The following is a 20,599-nucleotide window of genomic DNA, read 5'->3' on the forward strand; positions in this document are numbered from 1 at the left end:
CTAGAATTCCTTGCTAAGTCACCCTCCAATCCCACTCCCAGGACTGTGCACCTGTCCCGTTCTGTTTGAAGACCCCCTCACCAGTGCATGCATATCTGGATTAAGGTCCGACAAAGGGACAGCTATTGGAGGATGTCTGGCTGTATAGGCCAGGTGGTTACAGGGAGAGGCCCATGTAAACCCTACTGGTACAGGTGGAGACCAGCATGGCAGTACAGAAGGCATGGGCTGTGAGCAGAGACCTTCATTTACCTTCTTAAGGCAATGCTGGGTGGACTCATCCTTCTAGGGATCCATGTAGATGACAGAGAGAAATTCCATTTCACCTCAGTTCTTCCCTAGTGATAAAGCCACAGAACCATGGTTCTTGTGTGGTTGTTTCAGGTGGAACTATTGTATTGAAAGTGCTCTTCTTAGGGTGAATGAAGCATGGTTTCTTCCCTCCGTTTCTCTCTCAACACACTTCCCACATGGCCACACAATGCAGGCAACAGGGTGTGTGTTTTGAGCTTTGAGCATCCTGTGGATTTCACCTGAACTCTCCCTTTAAGTTCTTCTGTGAGTTTGAGCAAGTCTGTTAATCTCTTTGCTTTCAGTTTCTTTGTCATTAAAGTGGGAATAAAATCAAAATGGTTTTTGACTGTCTTCCACCAGCTTCCTATTACTCAATTGAATTCTCTTCTTCCTTAAGCCCAAATGGCACCTTCTTAGATGAGACCAGGCACCTTTAGCTAATTAGAAAACATTTTTCTGCACTCATTTGTCATTTTGTGTTTGTTTTTTGTTGTTGTTGTTTTGATTAATGTCATAGCCCACTGCATCTTTTCCCTACCCCTCTGCTGTGTCCCCTCCTTCTAGCACCTAACAGCTGTGTAATTAAGGAAGGAATGTGTAGCTGGACTTAGTGACATGGCATTGTAATCCCAGAACCCTGGGAGGCTGAAACAGGAGGGTTGAAATCTTGAGCCCAGCCTGGAGAACATGGTGACTTAGTGAGGCCCTGCCTCCAAATAAATAAAAATTAAAGGGAGAGGGGTCCTGTGAATGTAGCTCAGTGCAATGGCCCTGGGTTCAATACCCGGTATCATCAAAGACAAAACAAAACAAAAACAAATCAAAAAACCAAAAAAACCCCAACCAACCAAACAAACAAAAAAACGGATAAAATATAAGTGGCTAATGATTAGGTGGGTGATTAAGAAGGTACATTAATTTTTTTCCCATGCAGTCACCCCATAAACAGACATTTTATTTTGTTTCCTCACTCTGGATGCATGGGGGAGAACGGGGTGAATTCGGGACAACTAAAATTTAAACTGTCTAACTCGGGAAAGAATGTGGTGGGATAAGGCACCCACCTGAGCAACTGGAAGCAAGACACTTTTTTAGAGACTTAAGAAACAAAACACCCGCAGCTTAAAACAAAACATACTGAACAGAAGAAAAAGTTGTAGGTCCCAGTTTTATTTGCCGCTCCCTCTCCTGCCCAAACCCCAAACCCGCTTCTCCTTGGAAGGCCGCTGGGGAGAGAAATTCCCTTTCCATCTTTCCGGGCATTACCAGCAGCCCCGTCCACTTTCCAGCTTGCAGAATTTTTGAATGGCCCCTTTAGTATCAGCCGGCCCAAATATTCTCTAGTCAATAGTCCTGGGGGCTCTACTTGAAGAAAGAAAAGATTTTCTCAAATCTGTGAACCGGACTTTTTTTTTTTTTTTTTTAAACGTCAAAATAAACCATATGCTTGTACAACTGTTTCTAATTACTCCCCTGCCTCGCCTGCCTCTCCACTCCGGGCTTGGCACCAGCACGGCCCACAGCGCTGCGCCCGCTGCCCAGAGAGCCTCCCGGGCGGCTCCTGTCCTGACTGCGGGTGGAGCTGGGACGTTGAAGCCGGCGTCCGGGTCCCGCGTCCGGCCGGCCCCTCCCTGTAGAGCGCAGCTCCGTGGCCGGAGCCCAGCATGCGCCCCCCGGGCCTCGGGGGGCACCTGTGGCTGCTGCTGCCCCCGCTGCTCTTGGCCGGGCTGTCGGCCGCACCGCAGAGCTTCTCGCCCTCGCTGAGGTGAGTTCAGGCAGCAGACGCTGCTGCCCCAGGCCAGGAGCAGCAGCCGAGCCGGGCCGGGCCAACTGCTCCCAACCTGCTCCGGCTGCGCTTCTATCCCCCCGACTGCTCCCTCTCTGCTCTGCTTTTCCTTTGGAAAACGCAATCGGTGCGTAGAAAGGTCATTTCTCCCCCTGCAAACACATTCAGGGTGAATTTCCCTCGCGGGTTAGCGTGCGCGAGGCACCTGCACGATCTCACAGCCCACGCTTGTTGTTATTTGTTTCCCAGCATCATCTGCACGGGGTTTGCATTATGTTCTGCAAGAGACTGTGAGGTGCACCACAACTACTGAACTTCTCTGAAAGTGTATAATGACTGCTAAGTGGAAATTAAAATAAAAGCATCATGCTCTAAGATATCTATCGATCTAATTTATATATAAATATGTAAAGCGTTTCCTATATATTCACCCCGCTTTTTTTCTTTTTTAAATCGAAATATGAAATAACCGTCCCCTGATAGCAATGAGAATTTTTAAAAAAGAGAACTGAAAAGTGGCCAAGCGTCGTGCTTTGGATTAATGTATGTTTAATCGGCCCGTGCACATGAGGCTCAGTGACAAACCTCAGGGCCAGGGCGGGGTGCTCTCTGTCCCCTAAGAAGCCCTGGCCATTGCTCAGGGGACAGGGGACGGGGCACCTGCTGGCGTGAGAAGCAGTCCCTGCAGGGAGCGCGTGGCCCCAGAGGAGCTCGGGGCCTCAGCCCTGCTATCCGCGGGGCTGACCATCTCCACCGGGGTGGTCAGTGGGGAGGACGCCAGGCTGGGAGCAAAAGGGGGAATGGCTCCCTCTGACCTGGCCTGGCTCTGTCTCTCTCGCCCCCAGGAGCTGGTCGGGCGCCCCCTGCAGGCTGTCCCGGACGGAGTCTGAGCGCAGGTGCCTCGCACCAGGGCAGGCCCCTGGCAGCGCCCTGTGCCACGGCCGGGGCCGGTGCGACTGCGGCGTCTGCATCTGCCACGTGACCGAGCCGGGCACCTACTTCGGGCCCCTGTGCGAGTGCCACGAGTGGGTATGCGAGACGTACGACGGGGACACCTGCGCAGGTAAGGCAGGGGCCGTCTGCCCTCGGGGTGGTCCCCTCTTCCCGGGTGAGGTTTCCGCGGCCTTTTAGGAGAGAGAAGGGCAGGGATTCGCCTCCCTTCAGATAAACACCACGGACGTTATTGCAGTCAGCGGTATTTATTGCAATACTTTTCTCTCCCTTGAGATCCAAAGTTAAACGAAATAATACTTGTTAGCTTCGTTCGTTTAATTCCAAATCTCATTTACCTCTATTCGAATGTCTTATCCTAAATCCCCCAGTGTCTTTGCAAATGGAGCTATTTTGCGAGCACCCTACTCTCATCAAGAATGTTAATCATAATATTTAAAGATCATAAGCTGTGTTTTAGTTTCAGCTTGGAAACACGGGGAGCGGGAATATTATTTTCCTCAATTCCAGGGGACCAGATTTTTGGCTTTGAACTCTAATTTGGCCTTTCACAGTTAGGATATAATTCACAGACAAGGGTCTGCATCAGAAAATTGTAACAAAAAAATAATCAGACAAACATTTACTTCGAGGTGATAGTTCTTGTGTTGTAGCTGGTGAATTCTGGAACTGCGGAGAGACTTGGAATTTTATAAGGGTGGAGTGAAAAGCACATTCATTTCCCTTGCGTATTTGAAAGAAGCGATCGGGTTCTGAAATTAAAAAGGGTCCAAATATTTCTTGGTAGAAAGCGCTGAACCTCTTTACCAGTTTCATGTAAATATGTCATTGATTTGAGGCCAAGACCCTGGGTCATCCTTGTGAAGGATACAAGAATTTCATTAATAAAAGGACGACACAAGGCCTTCCGAGGAAGGTTTGGCAAATCAGTATGGAAAAAATCATAGCTTATTTTACCCTTGATGCAGTGAAGATTAAGACGTCCAACAGTAACAGAGAGATCAAAACTCAGTTTATAGCAAAATGTTTTTTCTTGGTGCCTGGGGCCAGGAATACAGTATGAGAGTTTTCACATGTGGGCTGTGTGGCAGTGGAGAAACTAGTCCAAGAAGTGATTTGGATAGCACAGATACATGTGTGTGCTTTGTTTACCTGGTGAAGGGTGAAGCTCGGCCCTTTAAAACATTTAAATATTTAAAGTGTTTTAAAATATTGATAGTCACAACTTGTTCTTTTAACTTCATCAGCCCACGAGTTGCAGGATTATTAAGGGCAGCCCTTTGGAAGGAAAGCTAAGTGACATCCAATATTCAATTCCAAATTCAACTGTTACTCAGCTTCTCTGGCTTTCATTGCCTCTGGCAGGGCCTCCTTAATATCATGAGTTTTGAGCAAATATTCTTGGACTTTTTCTATTGTTGTTTGATTAGAAAACAAAGAAGGGAGAAGTGGCCTTCAAATGGCGAAACTAGTGAGTACCTTCCAGAGGGTGTGAGCTGCCACTTTCTGCTCAACTGTGCAGATGGAAGCCATGGGATCTAGAACATTTCTCCTCTCTTGGAAAATGATTTGTTATTTACCCAACATCTCAGTCACTCCAGTCCTTCCTTGCGCTAAATGCAGTATGGAGCCACACATAGTTTTGTCTGGTTCTGTGCATTTTTATAGGACGCAAACCTCTTCTCTTTATTTTAAGGCTGAATGAAATGATTCTCACCTTGCAAACCGATGCCTATAGAGGCTTTTTCACAAGGCCTCGTGTAGAATATGCCCCTGCGAACGCTCTGACCATGTTGGCCAGGCCTGGAGGAGATCTTTACCCAGCACATGGGGCTCTTTACCAGCTTGTTCTATGCTTTAGATTTAGCTTCTCAATTCCGTTTTCCAGAAAGAGTTTCATGACTGGTATGAAAACATAGCAGATTCTCCATTTGTATGTGCATTTGGACTTTGCCTCTTTGGTAAACCCCATAGGTCCTTGCCAAAAATAGAGTAACTTCTGCTCCACAAAGAAAGCACAACCCTGCACTCATAGTACATCATACTGTGGTGGGGTACGTAGAACCTGAGGAGGAAATTTGCAAGATTCAAATCGTGGCCCCTTGAGCTGTGTGAACTTGGGCAATTACTGAAACATCCCGAGTCTTGATTTCTTCATCTGTAAAATGGAAATATCAACAGTGACTATATTAGAGAATTGTTGGGAAGCTTGACATATGTACAACACATAGAATAGTGTTTGATACAAAGTGAGTGCTTAGTACATATCAATGTGTATGTATGTATAACATACTGCCATTATAGTGATGCATAAGGGATCTGGGATGGATGTATGGGTGGATGGCCAGGCAGATGTATGGACAGATAGACAGAAAGATAGCCTATCCTAGTTGTTGCGGGGGCATTTGATCCAGTGAGAACAACATAGTTTGTTCCATGTAGTCTGGGCTTGTTATTGATTTAAGGCCCCAAAAGTCAAACAGGGATAACTATTTTGGCCTGCCCTCACAGCAGCTGTGTTAGACACACTGTGCCTTTTCGGTCCAGTCCGCTGGGATTCTCACACTGTGAATCATAAGAAACGTACTTATTTTGGTTTGAGCTGGTTGAAAGTGATTACGTTCACTCCATCAAGTTTGTTTCTTCCAGCGGCCACTTGTTCAGGGCACATGAATTTTCCTCAAACTTCCATAGCGTAAAGGTCTGGCCCAATGACTGTCCTGTGTATAAACTGTGCCTGTTAGAACAGCAGAATCCTTGATTGCATGGAAACAAACTTTTATCTGACATTTTAAAAGCAGCCCTGAGCCCCATGAACAGCTACAATTACTAAAACCCAAACATTGGTTTCTTTAAAATATTTCAAAAGTGCTTTTGAAGTATGTCACTTAAAAGAGTTCAGCTTTAGTCATTGGGAACAGCGAGGTGAATTCAGCTTAGCAAACACAGGGTGCTGTGTGGTAGCTGGTGAAGCTGTCACCGTTGGGATGGAGAATGACTCCAACGGCCTCATGCACCCACCGCTGGGGCTTTGGAAAGCAAGAGTCTTGGAGTGATGTAGCTGACTTGCTTTTGGGAGGTGGGGTCTGGTCACTGTGGGAATGACCTGAAGGATATATCTCCCTCTCTGGCTCCTTGCTTCTCTCTCTGCTTCCGCAGCATCGCCATGATTTGAACATCAGTTCTCTACCTGGACTCCTCCTCCACCATGCCTGTCCTGCCTTGGAGGCAGCCAACTACAGATTGAAAACATGAGCCCAAATAAACCTCTTTTCCTTTAAATTTTGGGTGTCAGGTATTTGTCCCAGAGATGAGACAGTGACTAAGACAAAGAGACAGAAGGATGAGGACTATGTGTCAGCTCACTGTTCAATAAATACTAAGAGAAATACCAAAAATCTATGAGACAGTACCGGATATAATTTCTGTACATTTTTATGAGGGCTCCATTGAGGAAGGAATTGAATCAGGTGTGGCTGAAAACTCTTAAAACACAGGTAGTGTTTCACATGAGTGTTTAAGGATAAGGAGGCTTTTAATCCAAATAATGGACTGTTGGAGCTCAAGGTGAAGAAAATCTCACGTTAAGGTTTAAGGGCAGAAAAGCATGTGGATGTGTTTTTTTTGGGAAACAGTGAAGAACACCAGTTGGCTTGGCTGGTCTTAGATCTGTGGGGAAATTAGATTTGTTTAGAGTTAGAGTTGAACATATTGTGGAGAGCTCTGAACTGAATGCAAATCTTTGCTTGTTTGTGGTACTGGGGGTTGAACCCAGAGCGATTGCACTGTTCTACATTCCAAGTCCTTTTTTAAAATTTAAAATTTTGATTCAGGATCTTCCTTAAGTCAGTGAATTGCTCAGGCTGGGCTCAAACTTGTGGTCCTTCTTCCACAGGCTCCCAGAGTGCAGGGATCGCAGGTGTGCACCGCCACACCTGGGCTTGTTTGTGTCTCCTTAAGCAGCACACAAGAGCCACTAAGGTCTCAGATACTGGAGTGGCAGTTGGTGCACAGATAAAGAAGTCACAGGCTGCCCAAGGTCCTGACAGGCTGGGGTAGACATTTGATGGGGAGAAATTTAGTTTAGATTCTGTGTGCATTTATAGTCCAGAGGAGAGGACAGAACTGGGATGGATGTCAGAGACTGTTTCAAAGTAGAATGGACACGATTCAGTGCACGAGGATGAGTAAGATAATAAATTAGAGCCAGTGCTGAGTTTGTAGGGCTGAGTGACTGGAGCCTTATTGGAATGGACGAAATGAAGTCAGGAGAGTGAGCCAGACAACTTCTAGTAAACAGACATAAAGTCCTTAGTAAAGAGTAGACCTTTTTACCTGGAATTGCTGTAATATGAATTATTGCTAGTGGAATAAAACTCCATCGTTTACGGACCAGCAGATCTGGGACTGAATGGGACTCTTGTGTGATTTGTGAACTTGGGTTCACTTGTTTGTGTTGCTCACCTTGAGTCTGTTACTTCATGTTTCTGAAATCAAATTTCTTTTTACAAAACATTCCTATGGGTATGGAAAACCTTAGGTCATACACCATATTCAGAATGATTTCTATATTTGTGTAGAAATATATTTATGATTCACATAATTTATACATTTATTCAGACTATATATTCCTATAAACATTGATATATATAAACACAAATAATATACAGTAATTAAAATACATTTTGTTATTCCTAATATATAATGAGAAATCTTTTTTTGTTGTTGTTGCAGATTTTTGACTTACACTGTTAAGAAACTGGCATGAGGATGATATCTCATTATTCTTGAGCCCTGAACTTTCTGGCTCTTTCTCTGCTTTTTCTCTTCAGCTGCATTTTTTTCTCTTAGTTTATTGAACAAATTCCTTCCAAGCCTATTTTGTGGAATCAGTCTTGGTTTTTCCTTTCTTAGTCATTTTCCCTTTCCACCTTCTTTTCTTTTCTTGGAGTCGCCTCCTGTCTCACTTGCTCACTCCTTGGCCTCTGTGTAGCCCCCGTGGATTTAACCCCCTCCCCTTGTGCTGTCCCTGAGTTAGAGGCATGAGCACCTAAGAATACCAGGGATCCCTTAGCGCTTTGCTCCAGTAAACTGACGCACTGAGGGAACACTGGATTGCATCTTGCCTCCTTCTATGTGTTCTCGTCACAGTCTTAGCATTGCTTGTGGTTTGGGGCACACATTCTGAAGTCCCACACCACTTGCTCACTACTTCATGTGAACCTCTTCTAGGGTTCTACTCTCTTAGACTCATCCGCTTAGGTTAACTGCCTCTTATCTTACCCCGTGACATATAAATGCTAAAGATTATTAATCCTTAAATAAAGTGCCCGATAGGCACATTTTTCTGAGTTTTATTGGTTAAGGTAGCCACCGGCTGTAGCTTAAACACAGAGACCCAAAACCTTGTCCCTCGTTGTTCTTGGCTATGATAGTCTTGAACAGTGACGGCGAACTTTTCAGAGCTGTCAATGATAACAAACAGCCCTCTGCAGCACGTGTGCCATGGGTTCGCCACCGGTGTTCTAGAAGAACATACATACAATGTTGTGGTGTTTGGATCAAATAGCATTAATGTGATAATTTCAGTACTCATTTTTGAGGTAAAATTTACCTAGAAAAAGAAGGGAACACATGGGAACAAACTCATTTGTGTGACAAGTTTTAAACTTGCAAAGCATACACCTCTTGTAGAGATTTCTCGAGTCTTCAATATATTTTGAGACATGACGCTAAAATGGACATCCCGTGTCTCTTGGTCTCATCAGCCTCCCAAGAGCTGCTCAGCTCTGTGGCCTCGGACGTGGTTTGTGACATCGGATCTTGTGACTCACAGTGTTCACGAGTCAGATATGAGTGCCATAAGAATGAGAGCTGCCATGTCTTTTTTCCTGGCTAGTGCTCTCTGAGGAGTTGGGGAGTAAGATGTTTTCCTACAGTCCATATTCTGACCTTGTGGTCATTTTCTGTTGTTGCTGTGACAAATTACCACAGTCCTGAGGCATAAACAACACAAGTGTATTTTCTTATAGTTCTGCAAGTCACCAGGTAGGTGAGGCGGGTCCACCGGTCCTAACGTGCTGCCAGGCTCTAGTCTTCCCTGCAGGCCCTGGAGAGTCTGTTTCCCGGCTCTTTGGTGTGGAGAGAGCTTCGTTCCCTGTGGCTGGATGGCTGGGGTCCTTGCTTCCCTGCAGGCTTGTAGCTGGGCCTGCACTGTACGCCGAACCTCTCTCTCGTCTTTGCACCTGCCCTCATCTCTGAACCAGCCACAGGGTGCTCGATCTTCCTTCCACCACCATCTCTCTGTGCTTCTTTCCTTGTCACGTCCCCTGCTCACCACAGTCTGGAACGTATCTCTGCTTTTAAAGACTCATGATTAGATTGGACACACCTAGATGATCCAGGAAAATCTTTCTATCTCAAAATCCATCAGCTCAGTCACACTGGCCAAGCTCCTCTGGCCTATTGGTAAGTTCCAGGACCAAGGGTGCAGATGTACCTTGGCGGATCTAAGTTTCCCGGGTGCAGTGTATCTCCTAGAAAGTGTGGGAAAGTGGCACATGTGTGCCCCAAGGGAGAGGTTCCAGCCCCATCAACACCTGGCTCCTCTTGGGCTCCATCCGGGATTCAGGTCTGAATCTTTCCTTTTGTGGCCTCCATGATGTCATTTCTGTAGCCTCAGGCTCTCTCACACTCTTCTGGTAAAGAACAGGGTTTCTGGTGTAGCTCTGAGGGGGGACTTACTGCCCAGTGGTCACTTTCTTTCAGTGTTTGACATGATCACGTATCAGCTGTAAAGTGATGATATGATAAAGTGATATGGAACTCAGATGCTTACAACTTCTATCTCCTTATCTGCAAAAAGGGGATATAATAATACAAAATGGGCATGATAACCATGCCAAACTCATATGAATGACTGCTGCATTCTGGAGCTATGCTAGACACCCCTCTCCTATCCTGGCTGAAGACCTGTAAGGAGAAGTCTAGGTAGGACTAGCAGAGAGAGGACGTGCTGGGAAGTGTGTTGTGCTGTCCACTTTTCTTCCTCCTGGAGGGGACCTGTAATTCTGGCAGCACTTTGAATCACAGACATGAATATGGTGGCCACCTGTGAGGCTAATTTAGCCACAAGGCAGGATTCTGGCTTTTTGGAGACTCCATGGAGCTGCCACACCAGAGCTGCCTGACTCAGACTGCTTTTGGATGAATGGGTTAGGAATCTGTCTCTTGCTTACAGTAACCTCCATTCTTTCGATTTTTCTGCTAATGGTGGCTTTGGTGGTTAAGCTTACTTGTGTCAGCTTGATTGACTTGGGAGCTGCCTATGTGATTAGTAAAGCATACTTCTGGGAGGTTTGAGTGGGTCAGGGAGGCATGACCTTGGGTACTATGTACGATCCCTAGCCCCCTTCCCCGGGTACTGTTCCCCTGCTCTGCGCCCCGGCTGTTGTGAACTAAGCATCTTTGTTCTGCTGTGCCCTTCCATGCTGATGTTTCTGCCTTGGACCCAGCCAACCATGGACCGAATCCCCTGAAAGTGTGGACCAAATTAAACTTCTCCTCCTTTAAATGGTGTCAGGAATTGTGTCCCAGTGACAGCCAAGCTGACTCATACGTATCTAACACTATGTGTGACAATGGTTTTATTTAAAAGTTCAAGTCTATTAAAATAGAGGAAGACATAAAATATGTCCAGTGGCCAAGCCTGAGTGCATGAGACCAAGGGGACTGGGTTCCGCACCAGTTTACCTGCTCTGAAGACTCCACCATTTTGAATAAATTCTGCAGCAGCCATGTTGATCAGCTGTAAAATGGGGCATAATTCACGTGCTGGAGAGGATTACTGCAAAATTTTAGGGATTAAAATATACATAAAGCATGCAGTGGAATAACTGGCACATAATTGCTGCTCTAAATGCAGGTATTATTACTGTTGATATTAAGCCTCCGGTTTCTAAAGAGGTTGTTCTGAAGCAAAGGGGGATACTCCTTTATTTTAATTGTATGTATGAGTAACTAATTGACCAGGGATAAATGCGTATCTCCTGGACCCATTTATGTTTCCAGTGTACATAGTTTTTGCCTAGCAATTTTTACAAAGTTATTATTTCTGTGAGGTGGTGCCATAACTATTTCAATAGGGTTTTTTTTCTTTTTGAGACAGAGTCTCTCTATATAGTATAGGCTGACCTTGAGCTCCCTATATAGCCTAGGCTGGTCTCAAACTTGTGGCTCCTGAGTGCTGGGATTACGGGCATGCACCACCACACTCAGCATCATTTTTAAAAATATGGTTACCAGAATTAAGTTTCCAGAGAACACAAAAACTGTGTATTTATTTAAATATTTAAAATTTCCAATTTTTCTGGACATTTAAAAATTATGAGAACATTATGTGCAATTTGGTATAAAAATCTAAACAATAAAGATAATTATGAATTAGGGCTTTTAAGTATTCTCACCATAAAAAGTATAACTATGTAAGATAGTGTATATGTTAATTATCTAGATTTAAATATTCTATGATATATATATGTATGCTTCAAATGATCATGTATGTCATAAATATAATTTTATTTGTAACTTGAAAAAGTAAAGAAAAATTCAATTGACTGGGGTTGCGTTTCATGTACAAAACAGGTTCTAATTCAGTGCAAAAATCAGGCCTTTCACTAAAATATGACCCTGGCACACCATGAGGGAAGGCTCCAGGTTCCAACTCCATGGCCCAGCTGTCCTCGAGCAAGTGCATCTTCCATGGCTGGAGGACATTTCAGTTTTTTTCCCCAGTGTTAGCGTCTTACCCAGGATGTTCTTTTGGGACTTCTGCAGCCAGTGAGATGCCTACCAGGAATCCCAGCCCAGTGAAGCACACCTCTTCCCACACCCACTTCACAGCCACTTGAGGTCTCTGTCCACTTATTGGAATAACAGAATCTCCCCTTATTTAAATTATTATTCCTTCCCCTTTTAAAACTAAGTGCATATGTTCAATGTCTGAGCACCTGTGAGCGAATTCGAGTAAGTTAAATGTATATTCTGTAATTCTGGTCTTATTCTTAGTCCCTGCAGTTAATTGATATACATACATGCATATAATCATACTGCAAATATGTACTAATAAGAATGAAGATGAAAAACAATTTAGATTGTACACATTCATATTTTCTCATGCTTATACAAATATCTGTGTTATAAACATGCACATGTACACAAAGCACCATATACCCACACAGGTTTTCTTTTGTTTTCTTCTTTAAGAATCTATCATAGCCCTGATGCTAGTTTAATTTTATATAAATATATATAATATTATATATATGTGTAAATTTTAATAGGCATATTAAAATGGTAGAGAGGTACTACTTTATTCATCTATCAGTGAACACTCTGGCAATTTTATGTACTGTTGTATTTCTGTTTTTGATAGAAATGAACTTAGTATTGCAAACTCAGATTTAAAATTGCACACATAAGTGGGCCCAGGCCCGCATATAGGTGCGCATTTCTCCCTAGCATCCTGGCTTTGCATGTGAATGTAGTTATTTCCACTACAATGAGCTGGTTTTCCAGGCATGCTTGATGGAGTTCCCATCCACATAGAATTGTTAATAAAAGTGTCTTCATATACTGTTGATCTTGGAAGAAGGAAGCTTCAGATGAGTGGAATTGGGTGAGCTGAGGCCTTTGACCTTTGGGAAATTTAGCTTGAAGTGTGGTCTGGAATTCAAGAGCAAGAATCATGTCTGAGAAGATGGAGAAATCTAGTGCTCCTGGGACTAAGAGGATCAGTGGAATTTACAGGGGTGTTTTTATTCCCCTGCACAGGTAAATTCTCAAGCTATTGTCAATGAACTCTTAAATTGATAAAGGTAGAGAGCTGGAAGGAGGTTGCAAATCTTATTTTCTTTGGAAAAAGACTTCTTTGCCTTTTCCAGAATCACATTTCCTGGCAAATAAGGAATTATATTTTGTAGTAGAATTCTTTATTCTTTCTATGCTAAATCATCTTACTTAAGGCTGGGCAGAAGAATGATGGCTCTATAAAGGGAAGAAAATAAAACCTTTATAAGGGGACTGATTGGCTTGACCTTGTGCCACCCTAGTCTTACTCCTGTGGTAAAATAAGCTCCTATGCCCAAGGGCCTATCATCCTGATTGCTTTTACATAGTCCCTGGTTCAAAAACCAAATTATAAAAAAACTGCATCTTCTTTATCCCGTTTCTAGTCGATAGGCACTTGGGCTGTTTCCAAGATTTAGCTATTACAAACTGTGCTGCTATAAACATGGGTGCACATATATCGCTGTGGTATGATTCTTTTAATTCTTTGGCGAAGATTCCCAGTAGGGGAATAGCTGGGTCAAATGGGACCTCTAGCCCTAGTTCTTTGAGGTATCTCCATACTGATTTCCACAGTGGTTGCACCAGTCTACACTCCCACCAACAATGGAGAAGGGTTCCTTTCTCTCCACACCCCCGCCAGCATTTGTTATTGGTTGATTTCTTGATAGCAACCATTCTTTGTGGGGTGAGGTGGACTCTCAGTGTTGTATTCATCTGTATCTTTTGAATGACCAGTGATGTTAAACATTTTTTCATATATTTACTTGCTGTTTTTACTTCTTTGTCTGAGAAATGTCTGTTCATTTCAGATGCCCATTTTTGAATTGGGTGTTTGAATTTGAGGGGGTCTGATTTTTTTCAGTTCTTTATGTATTCTAGATAGTAGACCTTTGTCTGAGCTACAGCTGCTAAATATTTCTTCCCACATTGTAGGTTGTCTCTTAGCTCTGTTGGTAGTTTCTCTTGCAGTGCAGAAGCTTTTTAATACAATAAGATCCCAGTTGTTGATTCTTTGTGCTAGTTCCTGTGCTACTGAAGATTTGTTCATAAAGTCTTTTCCTATGCCAATGTCATCAAGAGTTATACCTAACTTATCTTCCAGCAAGTTTAGTGTTTCTGACCTAATATTTAGATCTTTAATCCACTTTGATCTTAGTTTACTGAGTGGTGATAGGTATGGGTCTAGTTTTAATCTCTGACAGGCTGAAATCCAGTTTTTCCAACACCATTTATTAAATAGGCTATCTTTCCTCCAATGAGGGTGGTTGGCTCCTTTTTCAACGATAAGGTGGCTGAGTATGTCTGGAGTTGTTTCTGCATCTTCTAATCTATTCCACTGATCTTCGGGTCTGTTTCTTTGTCAGTACCATGCTGTTTTTAGCACAGTAGCTTTGTAGTATAGTTTCAAGTTGGGGATTGTGATACCCCCATCCATGACACTGTTGCCTAGAATTGCTTTTGCTATTCTAGGTTTCTTCTGCTTCCAAATGAATTTTTGGATTGTTTTCTCTAGTTCTGTGAAGTATATTGTTGGAATTTCAATTGGCATTTCATTGAATCTATATAGTAGTTTTGAAAGTATGTCCATTTTCACTATATTGGTTTTCCTACCCAGGAACAAGGGATATATTTCCATTTTCTTATATCCTCTTCGATCTCCTTCTTCAGAGTGCTGTAGTTTTCAGTATGGAGGTCTTTTGCTTCCTTCATTAGGTTGATTCCTAGATATTTCATTTTTTAGATGCTTTTGTAAAAGGAGTTATTTCTCGAATTTCTCTCTCAATGGGTCTGCTATTTGCAGACTATTTGAAGGCTATTGTTTTTTGAGTGTTGGACTTGTATCCAGCTACTCTACTGAATCTGTCAATTAGGTCTAGAAGACTTTTGACTGAGTTTTTTGGGTCTTTTATATAAAGTATATCATCAGCAAGTAATGACAGTGTCACCTCTTACTTTCCTATCTTTATTCCTTTTATTTATTTCTCTTTTCTAATTGCTAAGGCTAATGTTTCCAGGATGATATTGAACAGGAGTGGTGATAGTGGGCATCCTTGCCTTGTTCCTGATTTTAGCGTGAAAGTTTTCAGTTTTTGACCATTTAGTATGAATGAGAAACTAGAGACATTTATAGCTAAATGGATGCATATTGAGGCCATCCTCTTAAGTGAAATAAATAGGACACACATGTGTAAATACCAAATAGTTTCTCTAGTGTGAGAAATTGAAAGTGCAAATAAAGACGAAAATGATTAAAATGAATAATTGACAATTTGAAATAAGAAAAGGTCCGAGGGTTTGGGGTTGGTGGGAGGGGGAGGGGAAAGGGAAGAAGGGAAAGGAAAAATTATGAGAAAAAAAAAGTGGAATCAAACTCTGTGTAAATAGGGAAGGGTGAAGGGGCGAAGGGTGCACAGGTAATGAGAGAAAAAATAATAACTAAGATACATCATGTTCTGGTACAAACACCCAATGATAAATGTAAACGTATTTTATACCTAAAATATACCGATAAATATATATATATAAAAACAAAAACCAAATTATGCCAAGTGAATAGTTACCCACCTGAGTTTCCTGTCCCATTATTTTACCAGGAAATTTTCTACGGAAAGGCAAGCTTAAAACATTTATTATTTTAAAGCGGTCAATGAGTTTGGACACTGCTTAGAAACTTCCATTCTGGCAAGGCATTAGCTGTACATTTGTGACTTAGTCAGTGGGGGTGAATAGGGAGCCCAAATCAGAAGTCAAAACATGGTAAATGTATTTCCTAATTGATCATTACTGCTCCTTAAAAGCTATCATTTTGTGCTGTGCAAAATAGAGAAAACAGGTTATTTTTCTAAACAAAATGACTTGGCCACTTAATCCTTTTCTGCTCCAAAATACAAAAGACAAGCTACAGACTTATTTTCTTGGTCAACACCATTAGCTGTATAAGCTCCAGGAGCAGTCTTGACCTGAAAATCATGTGTTTCAAAAAGGAAAATGTTTGATATGGTGGATACAGTCCCTTCAGTTGGATGGAATGGAGCCTTGAATTTAGTGCTGCATTTGTAATACAGAATAATAATGGGAAAATATCAATTTATGTTTCTGCATGCTTTGCTGGAAAATATTTTCATACAAACGAGTTTGTTCAATTTTCATAATAAATTTTCAGAACTAGTCAAAATAATTATTCTGCCAATACCATGTGAAGTAATGAGAAGAAATTCGCCTTTTCTGAAATTAATAGGAGACTTATCTTCAAGCCTAATATTAAAATTGCTCTGAAACCACATATTTAGGGAAAAGGTTTTCATGAATTTTAGAGAACTGAAATGAGGGCATAACATTCAGGAACCTCATTTTTACATTGAAAAGTAAAAGTTCTGTTGATATTTTTCTCAGAAAAGCAGATCTTGATTCTCATTTCTGTCTATGCTGGAGTGTCATAAAAGGTTACACACTGGGAGAGTGATGGACCATCTCTTCTGCATTAATGTCAAAAGAATTCCAGGTGACAGAAATTGCTGGCACAAAATTACTTGTCATACCAAGAAAGAACATTTTCTTAGCTGTAATTGAAGTTCTTAGGGTGATTGCATTTGCTATCAACTATTATCCAAATAAGAACGATCCTCCTGAGTTAGCAGTTGAAAAAACTCCTCTATAACCTCTAATTTTCCTTGTCTATAAAGTAGAAGAAAAGGGAGATGGGCAAATCTAGCTATTTGTCATTTTCTTAGACATTAACATTCATTATTTTGTTTATTATGCATCTTGGCTCTTGCAAATAAGTCACATTAGAGAGTCTTTCTCTTTTGCTATTGAAACATTATTCATAAAATAAATTCGACTTGGAAGCTGTGTGAATCCACAGACACACAGAGGGAAGGAATAAAGTGTAGACAACTGAACAATTTCGATTGGATCATAATGAAGGTTTGCTTTCTGTCTTGGAGATGGGTATGTTGGTGTTTGAGGTATGATATGAAGGCTGCGGGAACATCCCACATACGGCATTCACCTGGCCGACCAAGATCCCTGAAATTCCACTCATTCTGTATTTCGAGTACCATTATTGATGTTGGAGATGTAGATTTTTAAGACATGAGTGGTTTTACACTTTTCTCTGAGCCTCAGTTGAATTCAATTTAATTATCTCTAAAAGGATATCTACAGAATGACAGGAATATTTTAGGATCAGATCAACCCTTGGTAGTGGGAAAAGAGACACTGAAGCCATTAGGAGCTGAATCATGTGGGTGCAGGTTCAGTGCAAGTGCGAAAGGAATTTTCCTACAGTTGACTACTATAGAGAGACATTCTGTACCTTCAGCTGATTTTAAAAGCTCTTCTCCTCGAGAATTTTAAGAACTCTTCTTTTCATAAATGATTACAGGCTGTTCCTTCTCCCTGAGAGTTTTCAATCTGTGAATCTAACCAACTGTAGGCCAAAAAGACTGAGAAAAAAGTTGTGTACCTAATATGTACAGACAGAGATTTTTGGTCACTGTTCTTTAAATAATAGAATAAAACAACTGTTTACATAGTATCTACTTTATATTGCATTACATTGTGTTATAAGTAATCTAGAGATTATTTAAATTATATGAGAGGATGTGTTTACATAATTATGTACAAATACTATGCCATTTTTATGTAAGGGATTTCAGTATCTATCCCCAAATTTTTCTCCCTGTGGTGTTTCCTAGAACCAATCCCCTGCGTATAACAAGGGAAGGGTCCATTTATTGAATGTCCAGTGCCTGCATGGTGTTGAAATGTGGGCATTACTAGTCAGTGAAGTAGATATGGTGTATGTGCTGGTCAGCCTTCCAATTGCTGGACACACACAGTACCTGACACCCACAAAGGAAGGTTTAATGGGCTGATCCCAAGGCAGAAACATGATGGGGGAACGTGGAGGAGAAAGCTACTCAGTTCATGATGGCAGGTAGCAGAGCGGGGAACAGTGCTAGAGGGGAACATGTGGCAGCCATGGAAATTACTCAAAGCCATGCCTCCATGACCAAGCAGATACACCCTGGAGCTTGCCCTGCTAATCTTAATATAATGAAGCTGACATGTCAGGATTAATGATTACAGGGTTTGTCCTTAATTTCCCAACTCTGCACACGGCCTGTTAAAATACAGTAAAACAGGCCAGGGATGTAGCTCAGTGGCACAGAGCCTGCCTGGCAGGTGCCAGGTCCTGAGTTTGATCCCCGGTACAAAAAACAAAACACACACACACACACACACAAAGAAAACAAAACAAAAACCCAGTAGAATGCTGTTTGTGTGCATCTCAAAATTCAACTCCTAGGTATAATTATTTCTTCTGCCCTCAATGTGGAAAAGCCAGCAAGGCAGCCTTGCAAGAGCCTCCAAACCATGAGTTTGAAGAACAATTGGTGAAGATGTGTGTTGGGTATTTGACAGAAAGTAGTCAAAGTCTACAGAACAAATTACTTTTCTGGAAGGCAATGTTGTATCAGATGTATTTTAAAAAAAATCTATTTTAATTTTAACAATAGGTTCCATGAGCTTGTTAGCAATGTGAAATATGGTAATGATAAAATTGTTATTTAGGATTTGCTACATGCTTCTTGCAGGTGTTAAATCCTCACAATAAACTTAGGGTGAGGTCAGTGTCTTCGCCATTCTAAAGACAAAGACATGAGCCTGAGAAAGACTAAACAAAATGTTTAAGAATGAAAACATTTAAGACCAGGGTTCTTCTGGTATCAAACTGAGCACTCCATCTTCCTGTTATTAAGTCATACCATTCAGCACAGTGTCAGCAAGTAACAGAGGCAGAAGAGATATGCATCCCTTTCCTGCAGTACCCGAAGCACCATATACCATACAGAAATTGAATATTGTTTACTTATGTGAAAATTTGAGAGGGATAAGAGTGAGATTTTGTGTGATTTTGGAAAGTCCACTTCCTCATGCCTCTGTTTTCTAATTTTTTAATGTTATTGTGGATTAAGAATTCAGAAAATCCCTGACATGCAGTGGGTACTCAGTAGCAGCTGTTTAAAATATTATTATTATCAAGCCATTCCCGTATTACTCCAGTTACATATCCCTCAAGGGCAAGAATAGCATCTTATTTTCTATATCATGCTCTTAGGACTTTATCATTATTGCTGCAAGAATGCTGCATTATAAGCTACCCCAAACTCCAGTGTCTTATATAAAAGCAAAGCAAACATTTATTTACTTCTCACCTGGGTGTGCATTTTAGCTACAACTCAGCTGGATTCCAGGCAGCTGGCTGGGCTCACATCTGTGGCACATCATTCTTGTGCTATCCAGGGTTTGTGTCTGTCATGGTGGATGACGGAGAGCACTGGTGTGAGAGGAAACATTGGAGGCCTCTTCAAGCATTGACTCAGAACCTGGAAAGTGCACTTTATGTCCACATGTCAATGGGAAAATGGAGTCACAGGGCCAAGCCAGATACCTGTGCCCTGCATGGATGAGATCATGGTACAGTAAGAATTCCATCAGCCCCAAGATTGAGCACAGATGTTAGAACACTCAGTGAAACAGTTTATGCGATTTAAATATCTGATATTTCAAGTTAATTTGCAGGTAAATATGTTTCGTTTCTACTCTGATGTAAAAGAATGAATTAGATGGTAAATTAGACTGATATCTGAAGCATTTCTGTGAAGAGTGAAGAAAAAATTTTAGAAAGCAAAATTACACCTGGAAGGTAACACAAGGAGCTCATATATATGCATATATATGTCATATATGCATATAAATGTTAATTCCCTAAATACAGTCTTAATGAACTATGCATCAAAGGATTTAAATATATATGATTGGTCATTTTATGCACCGCCCTGCTGATGCCAATGCAAGTATGTGCTTCAGACCACACAGGGCCTAGCAGTTAGATAGAAACCAAGATATTGACAAGTCACGAGACAGGTTCAATAGTTGTCTGTTTTCACATGCACATTTAGTAAGTCATTTGTCTATTAAGTAATTTGTTTAATAAGTCATTTGTTTGTTAAGTTAATCTCTTTCCTTTTCCCGTTTTTCTACTTTTAAGAAATACTTGATGTGGCATAATATGTGTAGTATCTTGAATAAGCTATTTTAAGAATTTCTTCTGATACCTTCAAAAAAGCATTGGAATCAGTCAACATATTTAATATTATTCTAATTTATGATTTTTTCAGGATCTTAATATATTTCATATTACTTAAGAAGAAAGGAAAATATAAACAGCTAAAACTTTTTCTTGTCATGCAACCATTCATTGGTCAGTCAACTGTTGCAAACTAATTGATCACAATTTTATGAAGTTGATCCCTTTAATGCAGAATATGGTTTCCTTTTTCTTATGAGGAACTGAACATCTGTAGGTATTGATTTTTCACACAGTTTGATTTAGAAATTTAAAACAGTTTTATTGGAAGTCCACATGTATATAAATATTTTTGACAAAAGTATGTGTGTAATTATTTATTACAAAGGATATTCTTTTAAAAAATAGCATAGTTTTTAAGAGCTGAGACTCTGAAAATTGACTGCTCCTATTCAGAGACAAGGATTTATAGATGGATATAAAATAAGGGTTGCATATGTTTACTTTGTACGTAATTACTGTTTGTTTAATCAATAACTGTTTATTAGCCAGCTACAATGGATGGAAGAGACCACACTGGTAACAGTAGGGGTTGTGAAGATTAAGATATTTGGTCCCAG

General features: G+C 41.3%; 1 protein-coding gene across 1 annotated transcript in view; it reads left to right on the plus strand.

Moving 5' to 3' along the window:
* Window positions 1-1,786: 1,786 nt before the first annotated feature.
* The window catches only part of Itgbl1 (integrin subunit beta like 1), a 234,107-nt gene continuing 215,294 nt past the window's right edge, over window positions 1,787-20,599 (plus strand). The window contains exons 1-2 of the mRNA XM_004858584.4: window positions 1,787-2,059; window positions 2,926-3,143. Coding sequence (XP_004858641.1) covers window positions 1,959-2,059; window positions 2,926-3,143 — 319 coding nt within the window. The 5' untranslated portion in view covers window positions 1,787-1,958. The remainder of the gene's footprint in view (window positions 2,060-2,925; window positions 3,144-20,599) is intronic.

This window comes from Heterocephalus glaber, unplaced genomic scaffold (assembly GCF_053883595.1).
Source record: "Heterocephalus glaber isolate CG9 unplaced genomic scaffold, H.glaber_assembly_v1.0 deba00001579, whole genome shotgun sequence".
Lineage (NCBI taxonomy): Eukaryota > Metazoa > Chordata > Mammalia > Rodentia > Bathyergidae > Heterocephalus > Heterocephalus glaber.